Below are 23,748 nucleotides of genomic sequence, written 5' to 3' on the forward strand. Positions count from 1 at the left end.
ATTTTGTAATTTATGGTAATTTTATGCCTTTGCACTGTATTGCTGCTGGAAAAGAACACATTTCACAACATGTAAATCAGTGATAATCAACTTGATTCTGATTTAAGTTGCTTCACAGCAGCAAAATTAGACACAGTGCAGGAAATGTCCATACCCAAGGTCAGGAGAAGCAATAAAAACAATAGATCGACTACATGGATAAATAAAGATATACATAAAAATTAATTGAAAAAAAGGCAGAAGGATTACAGAAAATATAGTAATGTTGTTAACCACAGGGCATATGAAAATATGAGAACTATAGTCAAGAGGGAAATTGGGATTGCCAAAAGGCAGGTTGAGAAGGATATTGCTGATAATTATAAGATTGACCCCAAGAGATTTTTTTCATTACTTTAGTAGTAAAACAAAAGTCAAGGAAGAAGTTAAGTGTATTAGGAATAATAGTGGGTTGTTAAATTATGCAGAAGAGGATATAGCAGATACTCTTAGCTCATATTTTGCTAAAGCATTCACCTGTGAAGGTACGAGGAAATCTGCAGATGCTGGAAATTCAAGCAACACACACAAAAAATGCTGGAGAACGCAGTAGGCCAGGCAGGGTCCCTGCCCGAAACGTCGACTGTACCTCTTCCTATAGATGCTGCCTGGCCTGCTGCATTCACCAGCACTTTTATGTGTGTCACCTGTGAAGATATTAGCAATATGCCAGTAAGTGTAGAGAAAAATAGGTTGTTTTAAGTGACTAGAGGTCTTAGAAAGTGAGGTCCTCCTTCAGCTGAAAAGGCTGAAAGTTATGAATCTCCAGGACCAGACGACATATATTCAAGGGTACTTAAATAGGTCTGTGACTATATATACAAACCCTTAACATTTACGTTCCAAAAGTCAACGAAGACTGGTGAAATACCAGGTCTGGAAATAGGCTAATGTTGTCCCAGGATACAAGAAGGGTGATGCACTGACCCTGGTAACTATAAACCGGTAAGCTCAATGTGTATGGTAGGCAAAATAGTGAAAACAATAATGAAAAATAAGATGGAAAAGCAGTTGATAAGAACAGGCATGTTAGCAGAAAGCCAGCATGGGTTCAGAAAGGGGAAATTATGTTTTACTAATATACTGGAGTTCTATAAAGAGGCAACTAAAATTTATGATAACAATAGAGCAGTTGATAATAATTTACTGAACTTTCAGATAGCTCTTGACAAGGTACCCCATGAGAAATTAATAATCAAATTACAGGAGGTAGGAATTCAGGGTAAGGTTGTGCAAATGGCTGCAGAAGTGGCTCAAAAACAGAAAACAATGATTTATGGTAAAAGGATCATGTTCAAACCCAGAAGATATTAAATGTGGGATTCTGCAAGGATCGGTTTTGGAGCCACTGCTGTTTGTAATTTACATTAATGATTTGGATAACCACATAATACATAAACTAGTAAAGTTTGCTGATGACACAAAATTAGGGGGATGGGCTGACAACATTCAGGCAGCAGAATCAACACAGTTAGATCTAAATAAAATCCGGATGTGGGCAGATAAATGGCAGATGAAATTAAGTAAATGTTAAGTATTACATATAGGAAGTGGAAATATAGATATAAATATACAGGGGGGGGGGGTCTTGAGTTACAAAGTGCACTGTTTGAGAAGGATTTGGGAGTCCTGGTAGACTCATCACTATCAACATCTATACAATGCACAGAAGCAACTAGGAAGGCTAATAGAATGTTTGGCTATTAGCAGAGTTCAAGTCTAGAGATGTTCTCCTTAAGCTGTATAATGTGGTTGTGAGGCCACACCTTGAATACTGTGTACAATTTTCGTCTCCATATTGCGTGAGGGATGTGAAGGCACTGGAGACGGTTCGGACAATGGCGACTAGATTCATTCCAGGTCTGCAGGGTTTGAGCTATGAACAAAGATTGAAAGAATTAAGTCTTTTTAGCCTAAGTAGACGTAGAATGAGAGGAGACATGATTGAAGTGTTCAAAATCATTAAGGGTATAAGTAAAGTTGATGCCAGCTGCTACTTCAAAATTAATCCATCATCAAGAATACATAGACAAAGGTGGAGACTGGTTAAGGGGACATTTCAGACTAACATCAGGAAGTATTTCTTTACCCAGCAAGTTGTGGACACATGGAACAAACTACCTAGTTGTGTAGTTAAGAGTAGCACCTTAGAAACTTTCAAATCTAAACTCAATAGTTTGATATTCAGACAAAAAGGATATTGGAAGTGGGAGATTTGAGGATTTATCAGAGAAGCAAGATGGTTAAAGGAGGAGAGAGATGCAGAAACTTAACTTCAAAAGTTTAGTGTTTAAATATACTAACAAAAGAATAAGGCATGTGGGGATGTGCGAGTTTGAAGAATTGTTAACTTCTTGGAGTATTACAGGACTGTGAGGCAAGTTATAGAGAAGTTTAGAAAGATGAATATTTTAAAGTCAGGTGCTAAGACTTGACACCAATGTAGGTAAATGAACACAAGTATATTGTGGTGTAGATAGTGAAAAGGAAAGCAGAGTTTTCAATGACCAGAGTGTTTGGACCATGGAGAAAGTGTTCTGAGCAAAAAATCATTGCAGCTGTTAAGCCATGGGGCCAGTAAAGTAAGTTGAATAATTTCAACAGGTAAGCAAAGAGGGACAATATTACAGAGGGAGAAGGTAATGATTTTTCTGACAGAAATAAGAAGTCAGGAACTGAGTGGCAAATAGGCAGGAACCATGGTGAAGGATGAAACAGGTGCTCAGGGAATAGAGTTCTTGTATGAGCCAAAGATAATGGTTTTAGCTGGAACATCACATAAAGAGTTGCAGCTTTCCTGATGAAAAACTAGCTGATCTCAGGCATGTGCCTGTACAAGCACATTTGAGCATGAGGGCACTGGAGGACCTTCTCCCTGACGCCGGCCCCCTAGGCCTAAGTCGACGTAGTAGTAGTACCACTGGAGGACATTATGCATACTTGTAAAGACTGTCTGGTCTTCACACCAAAGATACTCCATATATATGACAATACCAGAATGCTGAATGAATATAATCAGAAAGTACTGTCAGGCAGCACCAGTACTCCACTGCAGTTTGTAACTTAAATGCCTTGCTCTTCCAATCTTCACAGGGCTCTGATCCAATGAGATACCACTTTGGACCAGATGTACTAAAGATGTGATAATGCTGTAAAATATGACCACAGAACCAATAATTCAGATCAGGTGTATCAGGATAATTAACAAGCACATAAAACAGAAGCTTCCAAACATGGAGGAACCACAGCATGTGCATGCAGAGGATAATCCTGAACAGTTTGTTTTCTGACATCTTCAGCCAAAACTGCTGAATGGATAATCCATCACAGCCTCCTACGATATCTTTCATCACAGAGTCAATTTTTCCGCCATTTGATTCACTCCAATTGGTATTAAGAAATGAGTAATTGAACTCAATTCAACAAAGGTTACTGGCTTTAACAAAATTTTGCTAAAAGCTCTTCTTCAGAGCTAGTCAAGCTCTTCTGGCAGAGTTCCAATATCTGCATCTACCCAACAAAGTGGAAAATTACCCAGGTATGCATCGTCCATAAACACCAGAACAGATCAATCTCAAAACTCACTCTCAATGATTAATCAACCAAGTGATAGAGAGCTTCACTGACAGTGTTACCAAATAAGACTTCAGCATCACCTGCTGATTGAGTTTTAGTCTTATGCAACTCCACCTGATGTACCTGTGAGTGTTTGAATTGGCGGATCAAGGACACAATAGAAAATCAGCACTCTGAGGAGTCAAACTCAGTAGGATATCAGCGTCCTTTGTCTAACCTTGTACAGATTTCTATATATTGCCTCTGTTGGTGATTTAGTAATAAGACTGGAAAACATTCACAATTTGTGAGGATAATGGAGCACATACACTGCCAAAAATGCACTTTGACATTGATATATGTTCAACATCAGGCAAATTATCACTTACAAAATACAATTTAACTTGCTATTCCCGTTATAATTTTAGGGTGTCTCCCAATCATGTATTTTTCTTAGCATCACTGCTGATAGGAAGTCTTGGTCTCCTACTAACTGAAAAGTCAACTTTCATGTTCACTCTTGTTGAGCGACTGAATGCTTCCTGGGTTAAAAGTACCCTTGTTATTGTAAATTGCTCATTCGCATTAAGACAAACCCCTCTTGTTATTAGTCTTCGGATAAGTGAAGAACAAATAGTTTATAAGATGGCATGACAGACTATAGTCAGAGCAGATTTACTAAAAGCAAAACTATCAAGCTAAGCCTCCAAGAGTATCAGAATCAGATCACTTTATTTTCAGTATGTGAAACATACCAAAGTTGATTGTGGTTTGCTGCCAAACATAAAACACAGGACAATACTATAATGGACAACACAGTAGTAACCAACAATTTACAAGACAATGGTGCAAACATCCATGAGCAATCAACAATTAGTAGAACTGTCACATGTGCATACGTCGATAATCAATGTAAACATATCAACAGGCTCAATAATATTAAACAAAACAAGGAGAGCAGGAAAGACCATTTAACAGATGTTGTGCGGAGACAGTTAGGGTATTTCACCTGTCTGAGTTATTTTGAGAAGCAAGGATAGCTACAGGAAAGAAGCTTTGGAGATGACATGCAGTCCTGATGGCGATGGACTTGCAGCGTCTCCCTGATGGCAATTTGGTGAATAGGTGACTGCTAGGGTGGGTGGAGTCAGCAATGACTTTTTTGTCTCCTTTCTTCGCTCTGGCAATGAACAGGTCTTTTAATGTTGATAGCCGACAGCCAACAATCTTCTCCGCTGAGGGAACCACTCGCTGCAACCTGGACTTGGAGAGGGTGGAGACGACAGGAAACCAAATGTTGACATAACACTCTCAACAATGGCTGAATAAAAATTCATCACCAGGATATGCCCTGTGAGGTTAGGTTTCCAAAACTGGCATAGGAAGAACAATCTCTGCTGGGCTTTCCAAGTGATGAGCATGATGTGATGGTCCCACTTCAATACATTGGTAATGATTGTCTCCAATAATTTGAATGATTCGACCACAGACAAGGCCTGACCATTAATTTCTAAGTGGGGCAGGTAGGGCGTTGTTGGTGGAAGTCATCCTTATTACAACTGTCTTGACAGCATTAAGCTCTGAGTTGTTCTGAGCACACCATGCTGCAAGACGGTCTACCTCTCTTTGACAGCAGATCACATCATTAGAGATGAGACCAATCACAGCAGCGTCATCCGCGAACATTAGGATTTTAATAGCTTTGTCTGTGGAGGTACAGAAATTAGTATAAAGTGAGAATAGGAGGGGTGAAAGAACACAACCCCGGGGAAAGCCTACGCCTATAGACATTGGATCAGTCAAGGAGCAGCCAGCCTTACAAATTGCTTCCTTTCTGTCAGGAAGTTCATAATCCACTGACGGATACCGTAGGGTACAGCTAGCTGGGTTAATTTGCAGTGGAGCAACTCCGGACCACAACCTTGCCGTGGTTTGAAGGCCTGTGTGCTTCAATGACCCAGAAAGCTATATTGGCTGCAGTCAGGGCTTTATGCTTTGGCTCTTGGTAGGGTCACTCACAACATCGGGGCAAAGGGAAGAGGCCAGAGTGGTTCTCCTGGTTCGGGGGTTCAGCTCAGGGCTAACAAATACAATTGGTACAGATACAGCAATGAAGAATCCTTCTGCATTTGAGTGGACAAGGACAGTCAGAAATTGAGGACCTGCATGGCTGCCCTAAACATTAAGTATCAAACTAGAAGAAATCCCTGCTGAACACTAGATACAACAACTAGGCCTTTTAAAGATATCCAACATGAATAAAATGTCTAAAGTGAACTGGAGCACAAGGATTTGTCTCTCTGGTGCAGAGGTTGCCAACCTTTTTTATGCCATGGGTCAATTTCATTAAAGAAGGGGTCCATGGACCCCAGTTTGGGAAACCCTGCTCTACAGTCTTTATGAGTCCATCTCTACAAAAGAAAGACTGGAACAAAGTGCTCAAGTTGACATGAAATATATTTCCTGCATAAACAAATATATCTGTGCTGACTCAGAATGAAATTATGAGTCAGCAATAAAATGATACTCGCATTAGGCACTGAAGCATCAGCTGATTAAATCATTAAATAATTGTTTCTTTCTCAGCAGTTATTAACTGACCTGTTGTGTATTTCAGCCATTCTCATTTATCTCAGGTTTCCAGCATCTGTGATTTTTTTCATTACCATTGAATTCATTACTACCTCTCTCCCAGCAGATCTTCCCTGGATGAAGTTTTTCTCCCCTCTTTACCACAGTTTCTTGGCCTCTTTTGCCACATTCTCACCACCCCTCTCCTTTCTGCAATTTAAAACACACTTGTTTTCCAACATCTAGTTTTCATGAAAAGTCATTAACTGGAAACATTAACCCTAGTTCTCTTTCTTTCTCTCTATCAATGCTGCCTGAATACTTACAGCATTTTCAATTTTATTTTAGATTTTTAGTGTCTACAGTGTAGCAACTTCTACATTATTTTTCCTTTTTGGATTGCTCTGACTAACTTCAGCAGAAAACATGTAGGTGGAGAAACTAGTTATTAGGATGTTATTGGACTTGTAATGAGACTTTGGGGTTCTCATGTTTTACTGTTGTTCATTCTTTGGGGCACTTCTCTGTTTTTGTGGATGTTTGTGAAGAAAAAGCATTTCAGGATGTATATTGTATACATTTCTCTGACATTAAATTGTACCTTTGAATAATAAAACACTTCATCTCTTTGTGGTTCTGAACCAAGCTCAAATCCATAACCAAAGACTTAAAAGAAACATAATATACCCAAGAATTAATTTCGCCAGAAGTTAATACAACTTGTACTCTGGGAAATACTAAAAGGAAATGGCAGTAATATTAACTGGAGCTCATATTTCTGCAAGTCAGCTGACAAAACAAAGATTTTGATAATGTCATGCTGACTCCCCTATCAATTAGACTTTGCCCATACGACAATGTGATCAGCTGTTTGGAGTTTGCAGGTTCTCCTTGTGACCACATGGGTTTTCTCAATGTATTCCAGTTACCTCCTACATCCCAAAGATGTTTACTTGCCCCTGTAAATTACCCTTAGTTGGTAGTTGACTTGTAGAATCCGGGGAAGTAGATGGGGTTGTGGGGAGGATAAAATGGGCCTGGGCTAGATACTTGATAGTCCACAAAGTCATGATGGGCTGAAGGGCCGTTTCCATACTGTATCTCTCTATAATTCTATGGCAATAGTATAATAAAAGGTATTTAATTTATGTCCAAGAAGTCTGTTGTGAAAACTTGTTTTACACTGCAGTAACATTTTGAATATACAGCAGATTTCTTGCAAGTTAATAATCATTTTCTCTTTATCAATTAATTGGTAACCAGCAAAGCTTAGGGATACACACAAAATGCTGGAGGAACTCAGCAAGTCAGGCAGCACCTATGGAAATGAATAGACAGTTGATGTTTCAGGCTGAGATCCTTCTTCTGGGCTGGAAAGGAAGAGGGAAAATGCCAGAATAAAAAGGTGGGGGGGGGGAGGGGAAGGAGGCTAGCTGGAAGGTGATGGGGTGAGAAAGGTAAAGGGCTGGAGAAGAAGGAATCTGATAGGAGAGGAGAGTGGACCCAGAGGGAAGTAATAGACAGGTGAGAGGAGGTAAAATACCACTGGCCTTTTGTTCTTACGATAGCTCCTCATCTTTTTTCCAGTTCTGATAAAGGGTCTCAGCCAGAAAAGTCCACTGTACTCTCTTCCATAGATGCTGCCTGAGTTTCTCCAGCATTTTATGTGTGTTGCTTGGATTTCCAGCATCAGCAGACTTTCTCATGTTTATGAAAGCTTAGTGATAGTTTCTTGACTGTCTCCTTTGTTACATTTCTGTCTGAGACAAGTGGAGTCACAGTAAAGTGAGAATTTTGAAGCTCTCAATTTCCTGATGCCTTTAGTTCTGTAACATTTAGAACCTTTCCCTAAGTTTTCATGTTCTCTAGTTGTTGTTACAATTTTTTTTTAAAAACAGAATTAGCAGTTTTTACATCCCACCTTCCTCCATGTATCAGAAAACGTGTCAGTTAACACTTAAAGAAAAATAGCACTGCAGAGCTATAACAAACAAACGTCAATTGTGCCCACTTCTCATCATTCGGGTGTTCGTAGCACTGCAATTTCCTAATTATAAAGTCATTATAATAACTCCATTATCTCTAGAGAGCAGTGCCATTTATTAGCACTTTCGACAATATTTACAAATAAAACAATTACCTAGGGTTTGTTCATTGTATTAACTGCTGTGTTCTGGCATTTTGTTTTTACTGTTGATCAACTACAGTTGGTTCATTTGTGGTCCTCCCATTTCCTTTTGGGAAACTGTTCCAGCACCAATACAAAGAGGTCAGGGAAAAATGTCTTCAGCTGAAGGAACACTTCTTCTTCTGCTGCAGAGCCCCACCTGACCAATAGTGATGTCCTGGAGCACAGTTAAACCCTGGACAACAAGCTATGAACACGATAACAGAGTTAACCAAACTCATTTCCCTTTAGCTCAGCAGGTTCCTGCACTTATTAATCTATTACCACTTAATGCATGCCAAGTTATTTAAAACATTTTGATTTGGTATTTTGCTTCATGTTGCAAGTATTCTGTCCTGGAGTTTGGAATGAAAAGAGACTATGTTGGCAGGGGTTGGGCAACTCTGAAGAGTAAGAATTTACTGTATGCATTCTCTTATATTAAATTGAACCACGGTGGGGGGGGGGTGCGGGGGGAGGTGTGTGTGTGTGTGTGTGTGTGTGTGTGTGTGTGTGTGTGTGTGTGTGTGTGTGTGTGTGTAGTGAGCACACGGATCCCTGGGAGACCTTTGCTGCTGGTAACTACATACAATGTTTTGAAAACCTCTGCCATGTGAAGACACAAGTCAGTAACAGAGCACAGCTCAGGAAAAGGTCGTTCACTTCATTTAACCTACCTTTGTCAACAAAGAAACCAAAGTGACCTACATTAAATAGAACATTCTTTATTTTGAATCCAGGTATTTGCTGCTACGTCACGGCCTTTACTGTATCGATAGCTGGTCACAAAGGATCACTTAAAATATGGTTAAAATATACGTATAAATTGCAGCAAACTCTGCCGAAAAAGTCTGGTTTAACTGATAAGGTTTCAATGTGGAATGCTTCCAGAGATTTTCCATAAACCATGCAATCTGCTTAATGGACACATCCGCACAGCCAACCACAATTTATTTTACATTGTTTTACCTCATGGTAAGTAATGCAGTGTGACAGCAATAAAAAGTGCTGCTAGAAATATTATACAACTACAAGAAACGTGGACACAGTAGATAAATAGAAAAGCCTGGGAGATGCTGTGGAATATTTATCAATGTCAATTGCCCCTCTTGCTGAAGTCATGACAATAGTAGGAAGTTACGATTGAGGTCAGGTAGATCCAGCATGTTGATCATTCATCACAGATCACAAAGATTCAAACCATGTACTCATTTTTCCACAGGAAGCTGCTTCCAGTTTTAGTTACTTGCTTTGGCCTGTGACATCAGATACCTCACTCCAGGGTTGTTCATTTTTTTTAAAATGTATTTTCCTCTTGAGAAAGCTGCTACCACTTTCAATCCACAGGACCTATGTTTCCAACGCTATTACCCCCATTCTGCCCATCTCCCTTTACAAGAAGCTGTCCGTGTTGCTGAGGGTGCAGAGTTCCCCGTCAGACTGTCTGAGAAATAAATGCCCAATGCCAGTTTTATTCACTATTGGAAGAATATTTCCAGTCCATGACTAAACTTCTTAATGAGTGACTTTATCCAATACCATTCTCAAATACAGCAAATTGATCCCTACCTTAATTCTGTGAAAACACACTCCCCCACTCTACAAATGGCACATAAAGAATCTGAGCAACACACACAAAACTGGGGAGGAACTCAGCAAATTAGGCAGCATCTATGAAGGGGAATAAACAGGTGACATTTTGGGCTGAGACCCTTCATTGGGACTTCATTTGTACATTCCCAAGCCTCGCTGTATAAAGACATCCCTGCCTTGTGAAAAACACATTTCATTACATCTTGTTAAATACTGGCCCACCCCTACCCGTAAATCTACAGCAAACAGTCTATTTTTCTGAATCCTAGCCATCTGTCAACAGAAATTACTATTCTATTATTTTATTTAGAACCTGATACCATTCCTGGCCTCATATTATTCAACCTTATACGCAGACAAAGCATTTCCAATGTCAGATTCAAAGACCGACATTTGTTTTCGGAGAAACCATTATCAAACTTGGGATCACAACATAATTTGCATGAGCTAGTTCACTCATAAACTAGGTTCCATTCCCATCTCTGCTAGGATTATACACACTGAAGGAGGATATTACTAATTCTAGGTTCCCAACATTGCGTTCCATCAATATTATTTTCAGAAATCTATATTTTACTCTTTACTGAGATTATAAACTCCCAGCCTTATTTCCACTAAAATGAATTTCAGATACACTCTTTATTGGGAGCATTCACAATTACAGGTGAGAAATAACTTGCATTTATACAGGGCACTCTAGACAATGAACTATTTATTAGAAGAAGCCACTGTTGCAGATAGACACAATACAGCAGAATCCCATAAATAGCAATGAGATAAAGCAAAAGGTCATCTATTTTTTAAAAAATTATCTCTGGAATCTGGGATGCTAGCAAGGCCAGCATTTATTGGCCATCCCTAACTGCTGAACCGACTGGTTTGTTAGACGTTTTAGAGGGCATTTAAGAGTCAACCACACTGTTGATTAACAGGTTTATTTTACAAGAATAAAGAGTATACTGACCAATACTAAACTAGGCATGACAACCCACCTCAGAGTACTGAAATGTTACGTTTATCCAGTTATGTTATATGGCTCAGAATGTTGGACAATATCTAGTAACATGAGGAAACGAATTGAAGCAGCAGAGATGTGGTTTTTGAGGAGGATGCAAAGAATGTCATGGACGAAACGAATATCTAACGAGGATGACATGAACAGAGCAAAGACAAAAAGAGAAATAATGTATGAGATCATGAAAAGGCAATGTAACTTCATTGGAGATGTGATTAGGAAAGAGGAGTTAAAATGCAAGGTAATTATGGGAAAGATTGAACGGAAGAAAGCAAGAGGAAGACAAAGACAAATGATGCTGGAGAGAGCAGCCAGAGAACTGGAAATGAATACCAATGAATTGATCCATTTGACCCGAAACAGGAGTGTGTGGGCCATGGCAGTCAAAGCTCAAACTGGGCACGGCACATGACGATGATGATGATGATGATGATGATGATGATGATCAGGAGGTGATTATGGTTTTTTTTTGACTAGGCTCCCTGAGAGGGCACTCAAGACTCCTGTATGGTAATTGGATCATTGTATTAAAAACTTTTGTTTGCATGCCATCCAGGCAAATCATCCCATTAAGGTAGTACAAAGAAGAAAACAATAACAATGCAGAATATATTGTTGCAATTAGAGTGCAGTGCAGGTAGAGAAATGAAGTGCAAGGGTTATGATAATAAACTGAGAAATCAAAATTTCACCCTTATGAAGGAAAATGTCCGTCCATGAATCTTATAACAGCAGGGCAGAGGCAGGCCTAGAGCCTGGTGGGAAGTTTTCTCAAGCTTTTGTATCTTCTACCTGATGGCAGAGGCGAAACGAGAGAATGACAGGCACCGGAAGGGTTCTAAACCATGATGACTGCTTTCTCAAGGTAATGAGAAGTGTAGACAGAGTAGATGGAAAAAGAGACCGGTTTTGTTGTCTGTTAGACTGGACTACGTATAAAAGAGTACACTATCTCACAAACTACTCACCTGCTCATTCTGGTACCCCCTGCCGATCTTTGGCAGACTCAGTGGACGTCATGGGTGCATGCTAAACTAGAGCGGAAGAAAAGCGCCTTCGACCCCAAAGGGCATCCTGCGAAAACAAAGATTCTGGGCACGGCCAGTTCCAGTTTCCCTACATACAGTGTCCTGAATTTCACATTCCTGGGATCTTTCCTCATTGTTTCTACTTTTGTCTCAGATTTCCAGGAATTCTCTCTGGAATAAGCTATCATCCTAGTATAAGCGGGTTCAACAGCAATATTCTCACTATTTCTCTGCTCGCCCTGTATTCCAGATTTCCTTTTCTTTTGCCTCGTTCTTCACTCGGATTAAATCCTAATCCCAGCAAAAAAAAAATTCCTGGTTTCCACTTCCCATCATTTTCTTTGCAGGGATTCCTTTCCCAATTGAAGTTTGCCTGTTGGAAATTCAGTCCCTCTCAACAACCCCGTGACGTCACGCCTTCCTTGCAGCTGGGTAGAATTTTTTAAAACTTTATTTTCAAGAAAGGCATAACAGCAATAACACAGTTTGGATCTTAATTGGAGAAATATACGATGTAAGGAAATTCCGTGTGGTCAAAAACAAGGAGGGATGTGGGAGGAGTGGCAGGGTATTTAATAATATTCAGATATTATTTATGCATTGGGATGGATGGATTTGCTGAGTTTGAAATAGAGAGAACTGTTTCCGGGTTTGCTCATTATCCTTTGTTCTTTGTTTTCCCTGGACTTCTACGGGAAGTTGTTGACGTTTTTTAAAAATAAATTTCCCCCTCTTTTTGTTTCTTTCTCTCGTATTCTCATTTTGTTGTAAATTAAGCAGCGAGGCGCGCAGCTGCCAGGACCTAGCCGTTCAGCCGACTGCTGGAGGAGATATGGAGCCGCTGAAAATCGAGGTAAAAAAAAAATCACACTCACAGAAAGGTTAAAAAGTTTTTTTTCTCCTTTGAGAGTTACTTCAGGGGAAGAAAGTTTAAGCGAAACTTGGATTGCAGAGGGAACTGTGTGTCTGAGAGAAGACAGCCTGGGAGGTTGCCAGAGGGCTCTTGCCTGCTTATTTAGAAGGAAATGCAGTGAAGTTTGATACAATGTGTTTTGTTTCAGGGATACTTGTTATTAATGGCTTTGCTTCTTTGTTTCTCTTTCTCTGTCTCCCTCTTTTTCGCTCTCCGCCTGCTCATCCACTCTCCAGTGGATCGGTTCTCCCTGCGGCTCCCACGGACCCTATACTTTCTACAGGGCTTTCAGCTTGCCGGAGCCCGGCTCCTCCGGCCAGGGGAAGGCGCCGAGGACGCTGACGGCCAGGCTCGGCCAATTCCTCTTTGTCAGATGCCAGCCCCATGAGCCCGAGTGCATCGCCGAGCTGCAGCTCCTGTGGGAGGACCGCAGCCGCCAGCAACTGCTGGCGAGCACCAGGCTCTACTTCAGCCCGGAGGATACCCCGCAAGGACGCAACCTGCACCACGGTCAGGTAAGGGGGCAAAAGGGCGGCTGTTTCCTTCTGGGGTGAGTTCAGTTTACAGGGCGTTGGAGGTGAATGTTAAACTTAATTCGCCTGCGACCCCTCTGATCCCTTTGTTAATGTTGCTTCAAGGTCAGATGATCTCTGCTCAAACATGATTAAAATCGGGCAAATACTTCACTGAAACTTCAGTGAAATATGCTTACGACACAGGTTAATAAAAACTGGTGAGCGATTAGGGGGAGACATATTTGATTTTGAATAAGGAAATATACCCAAAGTATTGGCAGATTGAGCTGGTCATCAAAATAATTTAATAAAATATCTTTAAACTTCTTTCGAAGCTTTACATGTGGAATGTTTCCTCTGGGTGGAGAAATTAGAGAGCTGTTTCCAGGAATTTGTAAACTGAAAGCTGGTATGCTTTGATTTTGGGATCTTAAGCAGTCCGAATAATAATGTTATTGGCGGGCATTCAAAGTTGTAAATGGCTTTAAGCGATTGGCCTATTTAACCGTGATTTAAAATCATAAAATGACTAAGATCTAACTGTGGCTTGATCTCTGTTGCAAAGGGCGTGGGTGACGCTCCGTTTCCTCAATGTGGGCTAAATTCAGAAATGATGAGTAACAATCAGCAACATGATAGCCTGTTTCTCTTGAAATAATTAGCAGCTCCGTGGGGTCGGCGATTGCTCAAATTCAGCATCTTGTTTGCTCTACACCTCCTTAGCGATATTCTAGGATTGTCCAAATCTGATGTAAATTTGCGCTGGTGGCGTTCTGTTGTATGTCGGGGTGCCGTTGTGAGAGGTGACGGGATCACTCATCCCTTCCTTTGTCAGCAATATTTATGTACACAGTAATTCACTTCTTTTAAAAAAAAATCAGCATTATCTATTTTCATGCAAAAATAGTTGCATAAAACAAAAGATTATGCTGACATCGGCTTCTAAAAATGAAATATAAATAACGCGAAAAAGCTCCTTTTGTGTCCCCTGTAATTCGGGATTTGGAGCAAGTTCCTCTGGCTCCAAACCAAGTACTTCCTGACAAACGAGTGATATTTTTGCAGACAAATTAAGAAATTGCCTTTCTCAGGAAAAAGACTCTTATTTTCTGTTATTTTAATAGCATTTTTAAAAATATAGACTTGGTGGTATTACTAAAGCAAATAATATGACTTTTTTTTAGATCTGTTAATTACCCTTCTGTCTGGATACATTACTGGAACTGGTAATGGTGCCCATGACAAGTTGGCTGGCGTTATTGGGGTAGATCTTTTATAAAATAACTTTTTAAATAACGTGTGTAGAATTATTTCTCTTCCCAGTACCCTAGCCATGGACTACATACTGAAGTTATGACCGTCTGATTCTGGTGAACTACTGAGTGCATTCAGCATCATTAGCCATGGGTTAGGCTTTTAGAGACCCTCCTTAAACTTCTGTATTTTTCTCATTTTAGACTGGCTTCTATTAGTTCCTTTTTTTTCAGTTGGTATCTTTTTTTAACAAATGTATCTGTAAAGCATTTGGGAAAATCATTGTTAATGGGGGGAAAACTTTCCATCACATTGCCTTTGGGGAAGTAATGAGAAGCTGGTAGGAGTAGTGTTTGAACTTGTATTAATTGTGGCTACTATTGATTTTTAAAATATCTATTTTAGGATTAGCTCAAAAGTTGCACCCACACCTTTAGGAGGCACACTAAAAGGGTGGTTTTCTTGGCAGTAGGTTTTCAAAACGTGCTTCATACATAGCATCAAATAGAACTTAAATTTTCTTTTTGTACTTTGAGTGGATGATAGTTAATGCTCAAATAGTTTTCTTGCTTCATTAGCCAGAACTAATGCCACATTTCTCCTTGATGTATTAGAAGCAAACCGATCAAAGGAGCACAATGATTTTGTGTAATTCTAGTCTACCTGCAGAGATGAAAGAGCTCTGATAAAAGAACTATATTTTGTGAACCTTTGAATTTAATTGCAATTGAGATCATGCAAAAACATTTCCCCTAATATTTTGTAATACTTATTTAAGAAAGTACTTGGGGAAATATGCTTGTAGAAGTGTGAGGCTAATCAGATTGAAATGTACAGGATCCTAAGGGGGCTTGATTGGTTAAGTGGTCAGTGTACCAAAGTCCTCTCCGCCATTGAGTACACTTACATAGAGAGCTGTCACAAGAAAGCAGCATCCATCATCAAGACCCACCATCCACGGCATGCCCTGTCCTTATTGCTACCATCAGGACTGAGATGCAGAAGCTTTGGGTCCCACACCACTTATTTTAGGAACAATCAGGCTCCTGGACAGATGTGAATCACTTCAGTCACTGCTATTTCTGAACTGATTCAATGATCTACAGACTCACTTTCAAGGACTTTACATCTCATGTTCTCAATATTATTTTCTGCGCAGTTTGTCTCCTTTTGCTCATAGGCTAATTAGAGAAAGTTGGCATGGCAGTGTGAGGAGCAGGAGCAAGCCTGAATGACTTTTTTGAGGAAGTGCCAAAACAGATTGATGAAGATGGATGTGGTGAACATGGATTTTCATAAGGTGTTTGACAAGCTTCCTCTTGGTAGGCTCATTCAGAAAGTCAGTTGGCATGAGATTCAGAGAAATTTGGCTGTGTGGATTTGAAAATGGCGTGCCCAAGGAAGGCAAAGAGTGGTAGATGGAGCTCATTCTGCTTGGAAATCAGTGACTAGTGGTGTTCCACAGGGACCTATTCTGGAATCTTTACTCTTTGATTTTTTTTTTATATAAATGACTTAGATGAGAAAGGGTGGGTTAATAAGTCTGCAGATGACACAGAAGTTGGTGGTGTTGTGATTAGTGTAGAAGGTAGTCATCGATTACAACGGGATGTTGACAGGACGCAGAATGAGGCTGGGACATGGCACATGCAATTCAATCCAGAAGTGTGAAGTGATGCACTTTGGAAGGTCAACCTGAAGGCAGAATACAGGGTAAATGACAGGATTCACAGCAGTGTGTAAGAATGGAGGGACCTTGGGGTTCACATCCATAGCACCCTCAAAGTTGAAGCATAGGTTGATGGGGTGGTTAAGAAGGCAATTGGCATGTTGCCTTTCATTAGTCGGGGAATTGAGTTCAAGAGCCACAAGGCAATGTTGCAGTTCTATAAACTCTGGTTAGACGACACCTGGAGTATTGTGTTCAGTTCTGGTCACCTCATTAAAGGAAGGATGTGAAAGCTTTAGAGTGATTGACCAGGATGCTGCCTGGATTAGAGAATGTGACTTATGAGGAAAGGCTGAGAAAGCTAGGGCTTCTCTCTTTGGACCAAAGGAGTGCAAGTGTAGATGATGATAGGAGGCACAGGTGGAGTGGACAGATGGCACTTTTTTCTCAATACAAGGGGACATAATTTGAAGATGAATGTTATAAAGTATAGGGGGTATAAGTATAAATAGGGGATTGGAGTAAAGTATACTGTGCTCTGCTGGTCTATATTCTAAAACAAATCTGAACAACTAAGCTGAAACAATTTCACACGGGCTATGATATGTTTTAAAAGAGCACATTTTCACATAGCTCCTTATTGAACACATTAGCATTGTCAGATAAGTTTGAACAAGTTACTGCATGTCAAGAGGCTATTCAGTCCTTTGAGTCCACAATGGTTCTATAAAAAAAGCCTGCTGAGGATTTCCTAGTTTTATTTCAGATTTCCAACCAGATCAGTGGTTTTCATTAAAATATATTATAACACTGCTTTGGTTGTGATGTTAAAGAATCGATTACCTATTCCTTGCTTTTTTTTTTACTCCTCTGTTTCTAAGTTTCAAGATCACACATGCTTTTTTTTAAACCTGACTCAGACTACCCTGCCACTTTCAAAGTCCTGTGCCCAAATACTGCATTCTCAGATCCGTTCTTGGATACCTTCTGGATTGTTCTCTCCAATTCACATTAACTCTCCTTGTTCCTCCTACTAAATTGTAACATCTGCATGTTCCTGAATTCCATTTTATCATAATACCATTAGCCATTCTTTATCTCCTTTACTATCTGCCACATCATCCACACTTAATTCCTGTTACTAGTAAACATAATTCTCACCAAGTTCCTTAAAACATGGTTTGAACATGGAAAATCTACAGCACATTACAGGCCCTTCGGCCCACAGTGTTGTGCTGACCATCTAACCTACTCTAGAAACTAGAATTACCCTACCGCATAGCCCTCTATTTTTCTAAGTTTCATGTAACTATCCAGGAGTCTCTTAAAAGACCCTATTCTATCTGCCTCCATAACCGGCGCCAGCAGTGCATCCCACGCACCCACCACTCTGCGTGGAAAAACTTACCCCTGACATCCCCCTGTAGTTACTTCCAAGCATCTTTTGCCACTTTGCTTTTTACTTTTGCCCCTTTGCCAAATCCTTACTAAATCTCCCTAATCAATCAGCACATGTCCAAATAGTGGATAATTCTGTCCCATTCCTATCACTCTAAACCTTTCTCCAGTGAGGTTAAACTGATTGGACTCCTCTGCATTCTTTTTTGAACAAGGATGTAACAGTTGCAATTTTCCAGTCCTTGACCATCAATGCTTGGAAGGTTATGACTGGACCTTTCATGACCATAGAGGAGATGGAAAGGTTTAGAACCTTGGATAATTGAAGGCATAGCCTTTAATAAAGCTTAATGTAAATAATGCAGGAGAATGTTGCTTTGTAAACTGGTAGAAGAAGAATCAACAGCGAAAAGCAAAATCATCTATAGTGACTGGAATGGATTCAGGGAGGGGGAAAATGGGATCAGAAAAGCCATGAAATGAAGACAAATAGAAGTTGGCAGGAAAGGCATCCCTTGAGAGAAAATTGAAAGAGCGGTGAGTCTTGTAAATGGATCAATTGTTTCGAACAAAAGGACAATAGGAATAAAATCTAGAGACTAGAGGCACTCATTTGAAAAGTTATAAGTGATGATATTATCATGACTGAAATATTATTGATTGGCTTTAGACTAGAACAATTTCATAAGGGATAATGAAAATGCTAATTTTATTAATGAAGTACAAGATGATAGATAATTTAAACGCTGTGTGAAAGAATGAATTAAGGGCTCTTTAAATATCCACAAGAAATAGAGGCAAAACAGTGAGCCTTTGGTCTATTTGCTGCAAATCCAACAAGGTAAGATACAATACATTAGATTTGATCCTGGCTAAGGAAGCAAGGAAAGTAATAGAGAATTAGACAGATGAATGTTTTGGCTGTCACTGAACTATGATCCATTCGAAATGTTAAACAGAAGGAAGAGTCAGTATGGGGAGCAGATTGGAAGGCAAAGGAGAAAACTAATTGTATAGAAAAGAACGATAAAGATAAATAAAATGAATAAATTATTGGTTAAATATATTTATCATGGTTTAAATTGGAGGTAGAAACCTATTAATAAGTAAATTAATCAGAAAAAAATGTATGAATTCAGGCAGAAGATTATTACAAAAGAAAACTATGACAGAGGTAGAAGTTAAAGAAACAAATCTGAGCAAAAGAGACAGCCGAGAAGATGAAAGACTAATAGTCTACATAATAGGAAAGGTACATCGCATCCGGAGTTTCTCCAGTTAGCGGACGATTTCCCTCCACGCCTCTCTGACGTAGTGGGGAACCGCGTATGAGGCAAGTTACGGCAGTGGTTTGCCATTGCCTTTTGCCGGAGTCTATATAATACCACGTGAATAAGGAGGGAAAAGAATGCCTGCTGGTATGACAGGAATAAAGAAAATGTTCATTTATAAGCTGCATTATAATGGAAATTGACCACAGGATTATTGAAGAGGATAGTCCAGGCCATAACTATAACTTCCAAACTTCTTTGAAGATATTCTCTGCTGGTGTCCCTGTCTGTTTAGGCTTGAGTGCTTTGGAATGTTTTTCTATGTTAACAAGACAACATAAATTCAAGTTGTTCTTTGGAAGGCCTTCCTAAAGAAATGCAGAGAATAGAATAAGGCAGAAAATTTTATATAGATTAGTTGCATCTCAGTTGAGTGTCCATAATGTAGAATAAATTTATACATTCTTCGAAAGATGGGCTAATCTCAGGTAATTAACATCATTTTACAAAAGACATCCAGTTTATTTGAACTGAGAGAAATCACATGGTGTTTTGATGAAAAGCATTCTTTTGTATTCATACAGATTGGCTTTCAGAAGGAGTTAAATAAGCCATCAAATAGGTGACTGGTTATGAAAATAAGCTGAACTAGTACTAAAGTGTAGCTATAGGAATGCTTTGAGGAAAGGAAACAGTTGAAATGGCTTTTTTCAGATTAGTGGGATTTAAAAATTCTTGTACTTTGGAGATGTGCTCCAGGGCCTCCTTTATCTTTCATTATTAGTGATTTGTGCGTAAACATGAGGAATAATGCTGAAGTTTGCTAGTGGTATCAAATTACAGAAAAGAATACAGCAGGACAAATAGTTGGCAGCTATAGCTCAATGCAGAAATTTGAAGTTATTCACCTTGAGAAAGGGAATAGTGGAAAGAAGTGTCACTCAAATAATCAGGTGCAGCAAAAAAATGCTGCATAGAGATTGCCAGGTATTTATGAGATTACAGGTAGCAAAGGCATGCAAATCAGGGGTATCTGGATTTATTCATATTGGCTAACAACAAAGGCAATGATATGGAGTAAATTAGTTGGGCGACTCTTGAAATACCATATGTAGTTGTTAAACAGCACATTAATGCAATAGTAGTAAAGCCAAAAAATGTAAATGGTTCAATAGAATAATATTAAAGGTGAAAAGCAGTGTGATCTTAAGTGTGCTTCAAAATGGAGTTTGACAGTGGAATAAGTAAACATAATGGAGGGGTGGGTGAATTCTTAATTTTAAACCCTCTAAACCAGCTGCATAGTGAACAACTATTTTCACAGAATTTGGTAAATTAGTAACAGGCGATCAAAGACTCAGAATTGTCCTCAGAAGGCTGGAAGAGTTTGAATGACTTTGTTACCAAAATAAAGGTTAATGAGAGTGTGCTGATTATTGAGGAAAAGATCATTAACATAATTTAGCAAAGTATTTACTAATGTTTGCTGCAGTCCTTTAACATTAATAGCCACTCCACTGGTGAGCACTTATCACTATGACTTCTTTAAAATTAATCTCAGGTAATGGTGAAACAGTTAAATCTCTGGAATGTACTTAATTCCCGTGGTGCTGCTCTCTGCCAATTGTGCAATGAGGAAGGCACAATTAGGAGATCACACACTAACCAGGGTCAGAGTCTAAATGCCAATGCTCAAAATTTTCAGGCCTTCAGTAGCAACATCCTGATGAAGATAAAGTGCTCTTTTCTAAACCTATGCACTAGTAAAATCTTAGTAATTATTATACAAAAACAAATAAACAAAGAGAATGGGAGTATGTTTAGGTCACCCGGCCCCACAAGCCTGTTCATTATGACCATGGTTGATTGCACCAGGTCTCAACTCTTCCGTGCCAGTTCCACATTGCTCTCTGTTCTCCATTCTTTCCTAACTTTACCTACCTCCTCTATAAGCATCTCCAATAAACTGTCCAGTCTTTGAGGGCCAAGAATTCGATAGATTCACCTCCCTCTAAGAAAATTTTATGCACCACAGTTCAAGTTCAAAGTAATTTTATTATCAAAGTACCGTATACTACCTTGATGTTCATTTTCTTCAAAGGTACGTTTAATGACAGAAAAATATATATAATGTACATCCTGAAATGCTTTTTCTTTGCAACTATCCATGAAAACAGAAGAGTGCCCTTAGGGAATGAATGACAGTTAAATATTTGAACCCCAAAGTCCCCTCCAGCTCCCCTCCCTCCCGTGCATAAGCGGCAGCAAGCAATGATCCCCCCCCCCCACCCCACTGGCAAAAAAAGCATTGGCACCCACCACCAAGCACTGAAGCATGCAGCAAAGCAACAGCAAAGACACAGAAAGTAGCCCATAGACTACTCGTTCACCCAGTATTCGACATACCACAGGCTCTCTGTCTCTCCCCATTAAGGGAGAAAGAGGTGTCTCTGTTTCACAGTGAGAGGGAAGACATAACAAACAGCTCGCTGGTTTATGATGTTAAAAGTCCGTTGCATTGCTTTTTCTGAGCTCTGTGCCCAAAGATCTCAGGTCTCTGGGCACACAGCCATAGATCTTCCGACTCCCACAACACACTGATTTGCTGGGTCACCGACCTCCAATCCGTCCATCTCCAGAGCCACAAAATCTCGGCCCTCTGAAGGCGAGCTGAAATCTTAGGCCGCGCCCTTGGCATGTTGAATAACGGCCAGTTGTGAAACCCCGAAAGTGGGTCCCATTCCCGCAAAGAACCGAAGTCAGCATGTAACTCCAGGCCAGGGTCTTCAAAAGAACTCTGAAAGGGAAAAATAGAGATATTAAAGATGGAAATTAGCTGTTTCCAAAAATGCAAACAAAGGAGTCGCCGTTAGGCACCATTGTCTCCTCCTAAGCTGCTGCTCCTATTGCAGGCATTTACAGGAAAAAAATACAACAGAATTTTACAAAAAGAATACATGAATAGACAAAGACTGACAAATATTTTGTTCTCCAAAGTCCCTTCTTTAGCTCCATCCTGGTTATTTCATAACTCAAGAGCCCTGTCTAAATCTTGCTTGTTAAACCTTAAGTATGCTTCCTTCTTCCTCTTGTCTAGATGTTCCACTTCCCCTGTCAACTATGGCTCCTTCACCCTACTATCCTTTCTCTGCCTTAATGGGACAAACCTATCCAGAATCCCATCCAAGTCCTCCCTAAACAACCTCCGTATTTTCCATTTTATATTTCTCTGAAGACATCTGTTTCCTGTTTATACCCAAGTTCCTGCCTAATAGTAACAAAATTACCCCCCCCCCCCCAATTAAATACTTTCCCATACCGCCTGCTCCTATCTCTGTCCACATCTATGCTAAAGGTCAGGGAGATGTGGTCACTGTGCTCACCAACTGAGAGGTCTGTTACTTGACCACTTTTATTGCCCAGTACCAGATCCAGTATAGCCCCTCCTCTAATCAACCTATCCACATATTGTGTCATGAATCCCTCCTTTTAATTTTCCTTTCTCCTTGGAAGTGGTTTGTTCAAGCTTTTGCTTCAGGTAATCCAGAAACCGGAAGCATTTACATTTTACTGTTGGTAACCGGATACAGGTAATAGTTTTCTGTAAGAAAAGATCAAGTGCAGGAGTTCCCAATCTGGGATTCACGGACCTCCCAATTAATGGTAGGGGTTCATGGCATAAAAAATGGTTGGGAACCCCCGGTCGAGTGGGAGAAACTTTGAATTTTCTCAGAAAGACATCGCAAGGTAATGGTGCCTGCCCAGAGATTCTGCACTGACAAACCCAGTCCCCATTTGGAATCAGTGGGTAAACTAGTGGTTTATTGCACCAGGGACCCTAAGGCAGTTTCTGTCCCTTCATAATCTAGTCAGCGACTTTTAAGATTTGATTATTTACTTTGATGCTGGTGGTCCTGATGAACGCCAGCTTCACCCTGGATTTATCATTAGGAACAAATTGAAAAGGCATGTGGCACACACTTTTCATTCTGTTCAGCGATGGCAAAGTTTTCTTGGAAGGTTAAGCAAATGAAATACGAGGTGTGGCTTGAGCCTGGATGGTGGGGGGTGTGGGGTAATAAGATACCTGAAAGTTTTGCGAACTCTTGGTCTGTATCTTGTGCAGGGAGCAATCTTTGGCACAGTTATTAGTTACAAAGGAGTTCTTGTATGGCTGTGGAGTGCTAACTACAGTTAACAGAACCCTTAATCTACATGCCCATAATTGTGGGGGCTTTGGAGCACCTGCAGTCAACTGGCACGATCGGTCACGCCTCTTGGACAAATTTCCCCGTGAGATTGATGTGTCACTAGTTCTCTCTTCCCCACATCCACAGTCAGATTCCTTCCACTTGGTTTCAACTGTCCTCATTTGACCTCGGTCTCTATGGTAGCCTGAGCCTGGTATGGGAAGATACACTCCTTTTCTCACTGGTTGGCACACCATTGTCATTATTTCTAATTAGTATGTGTCAAGAGTGCACAAGATGTATTGATCAATTTTTATTCCTTCCAAAAACAGTAAAGAAAAAAACAAGTGTATCTTCATAAAGGAAGAATGTCTTAATTTTCAAGTTTTGTTTCTGGTGGTTTCTGATTTGGCATTAGGGCCACTCTTGGGACATGATGCGCAGGAAATGGATGAAATCCAATTTCTAGACCGTGCAGTATAACAGGTTTTAAAACTGTAAGAAATATACTTGGAAAATGTATCATTATAAAGCCGATAAGAATTTAGGAATTAATAAGAAGCACATTAT

At 39.9% G+C, this 23,748-nt stretch overlaps 1 protein-coding gene across 1 annotated transcript in view; it reads left to right on the top strand.

Moving 5' to 3' along the window:
* Positions 1 to 12,614: 12,614 nt before the first annotated feature.
* Positions 12,615 to 23,748, top strand: part of LOC140200388 (uncharacterized) — a 107,624-nt gene continuing 96,490 nt past the window's right edge. The window contains exons 1-2 of the mRNA XM_072263649.1: positions 12,615 to 12,821; positions 13,118 to 13,396. Of these exons, the coding sequence (XP_072119750.1) occupies positions 12,801 to 12,821; positions 13,118 to 13,396 (300 nt within the window). The 5' untranslated portion in view covers positions 12,615 to 12,800. The remainder of the gene's footprint in view (positions 12,822 to 13,117; positions 13,397 to 23,748) is intronic.

This window comes from Mobula birostris, chromosome 7 (genome assembly GCF_030028105.1).
Source record: "Mobula birostris isolate sMobBir1 chromosome 7, sMobBir1.hap1, whole genome shotgun sequence".
Lineage (NCBI taxonomy): Eukaryota > Metazoa > Chordata > Chondrichthyes > Myliobatiformes > Myliobatidae > Mobula > Mobula birostris.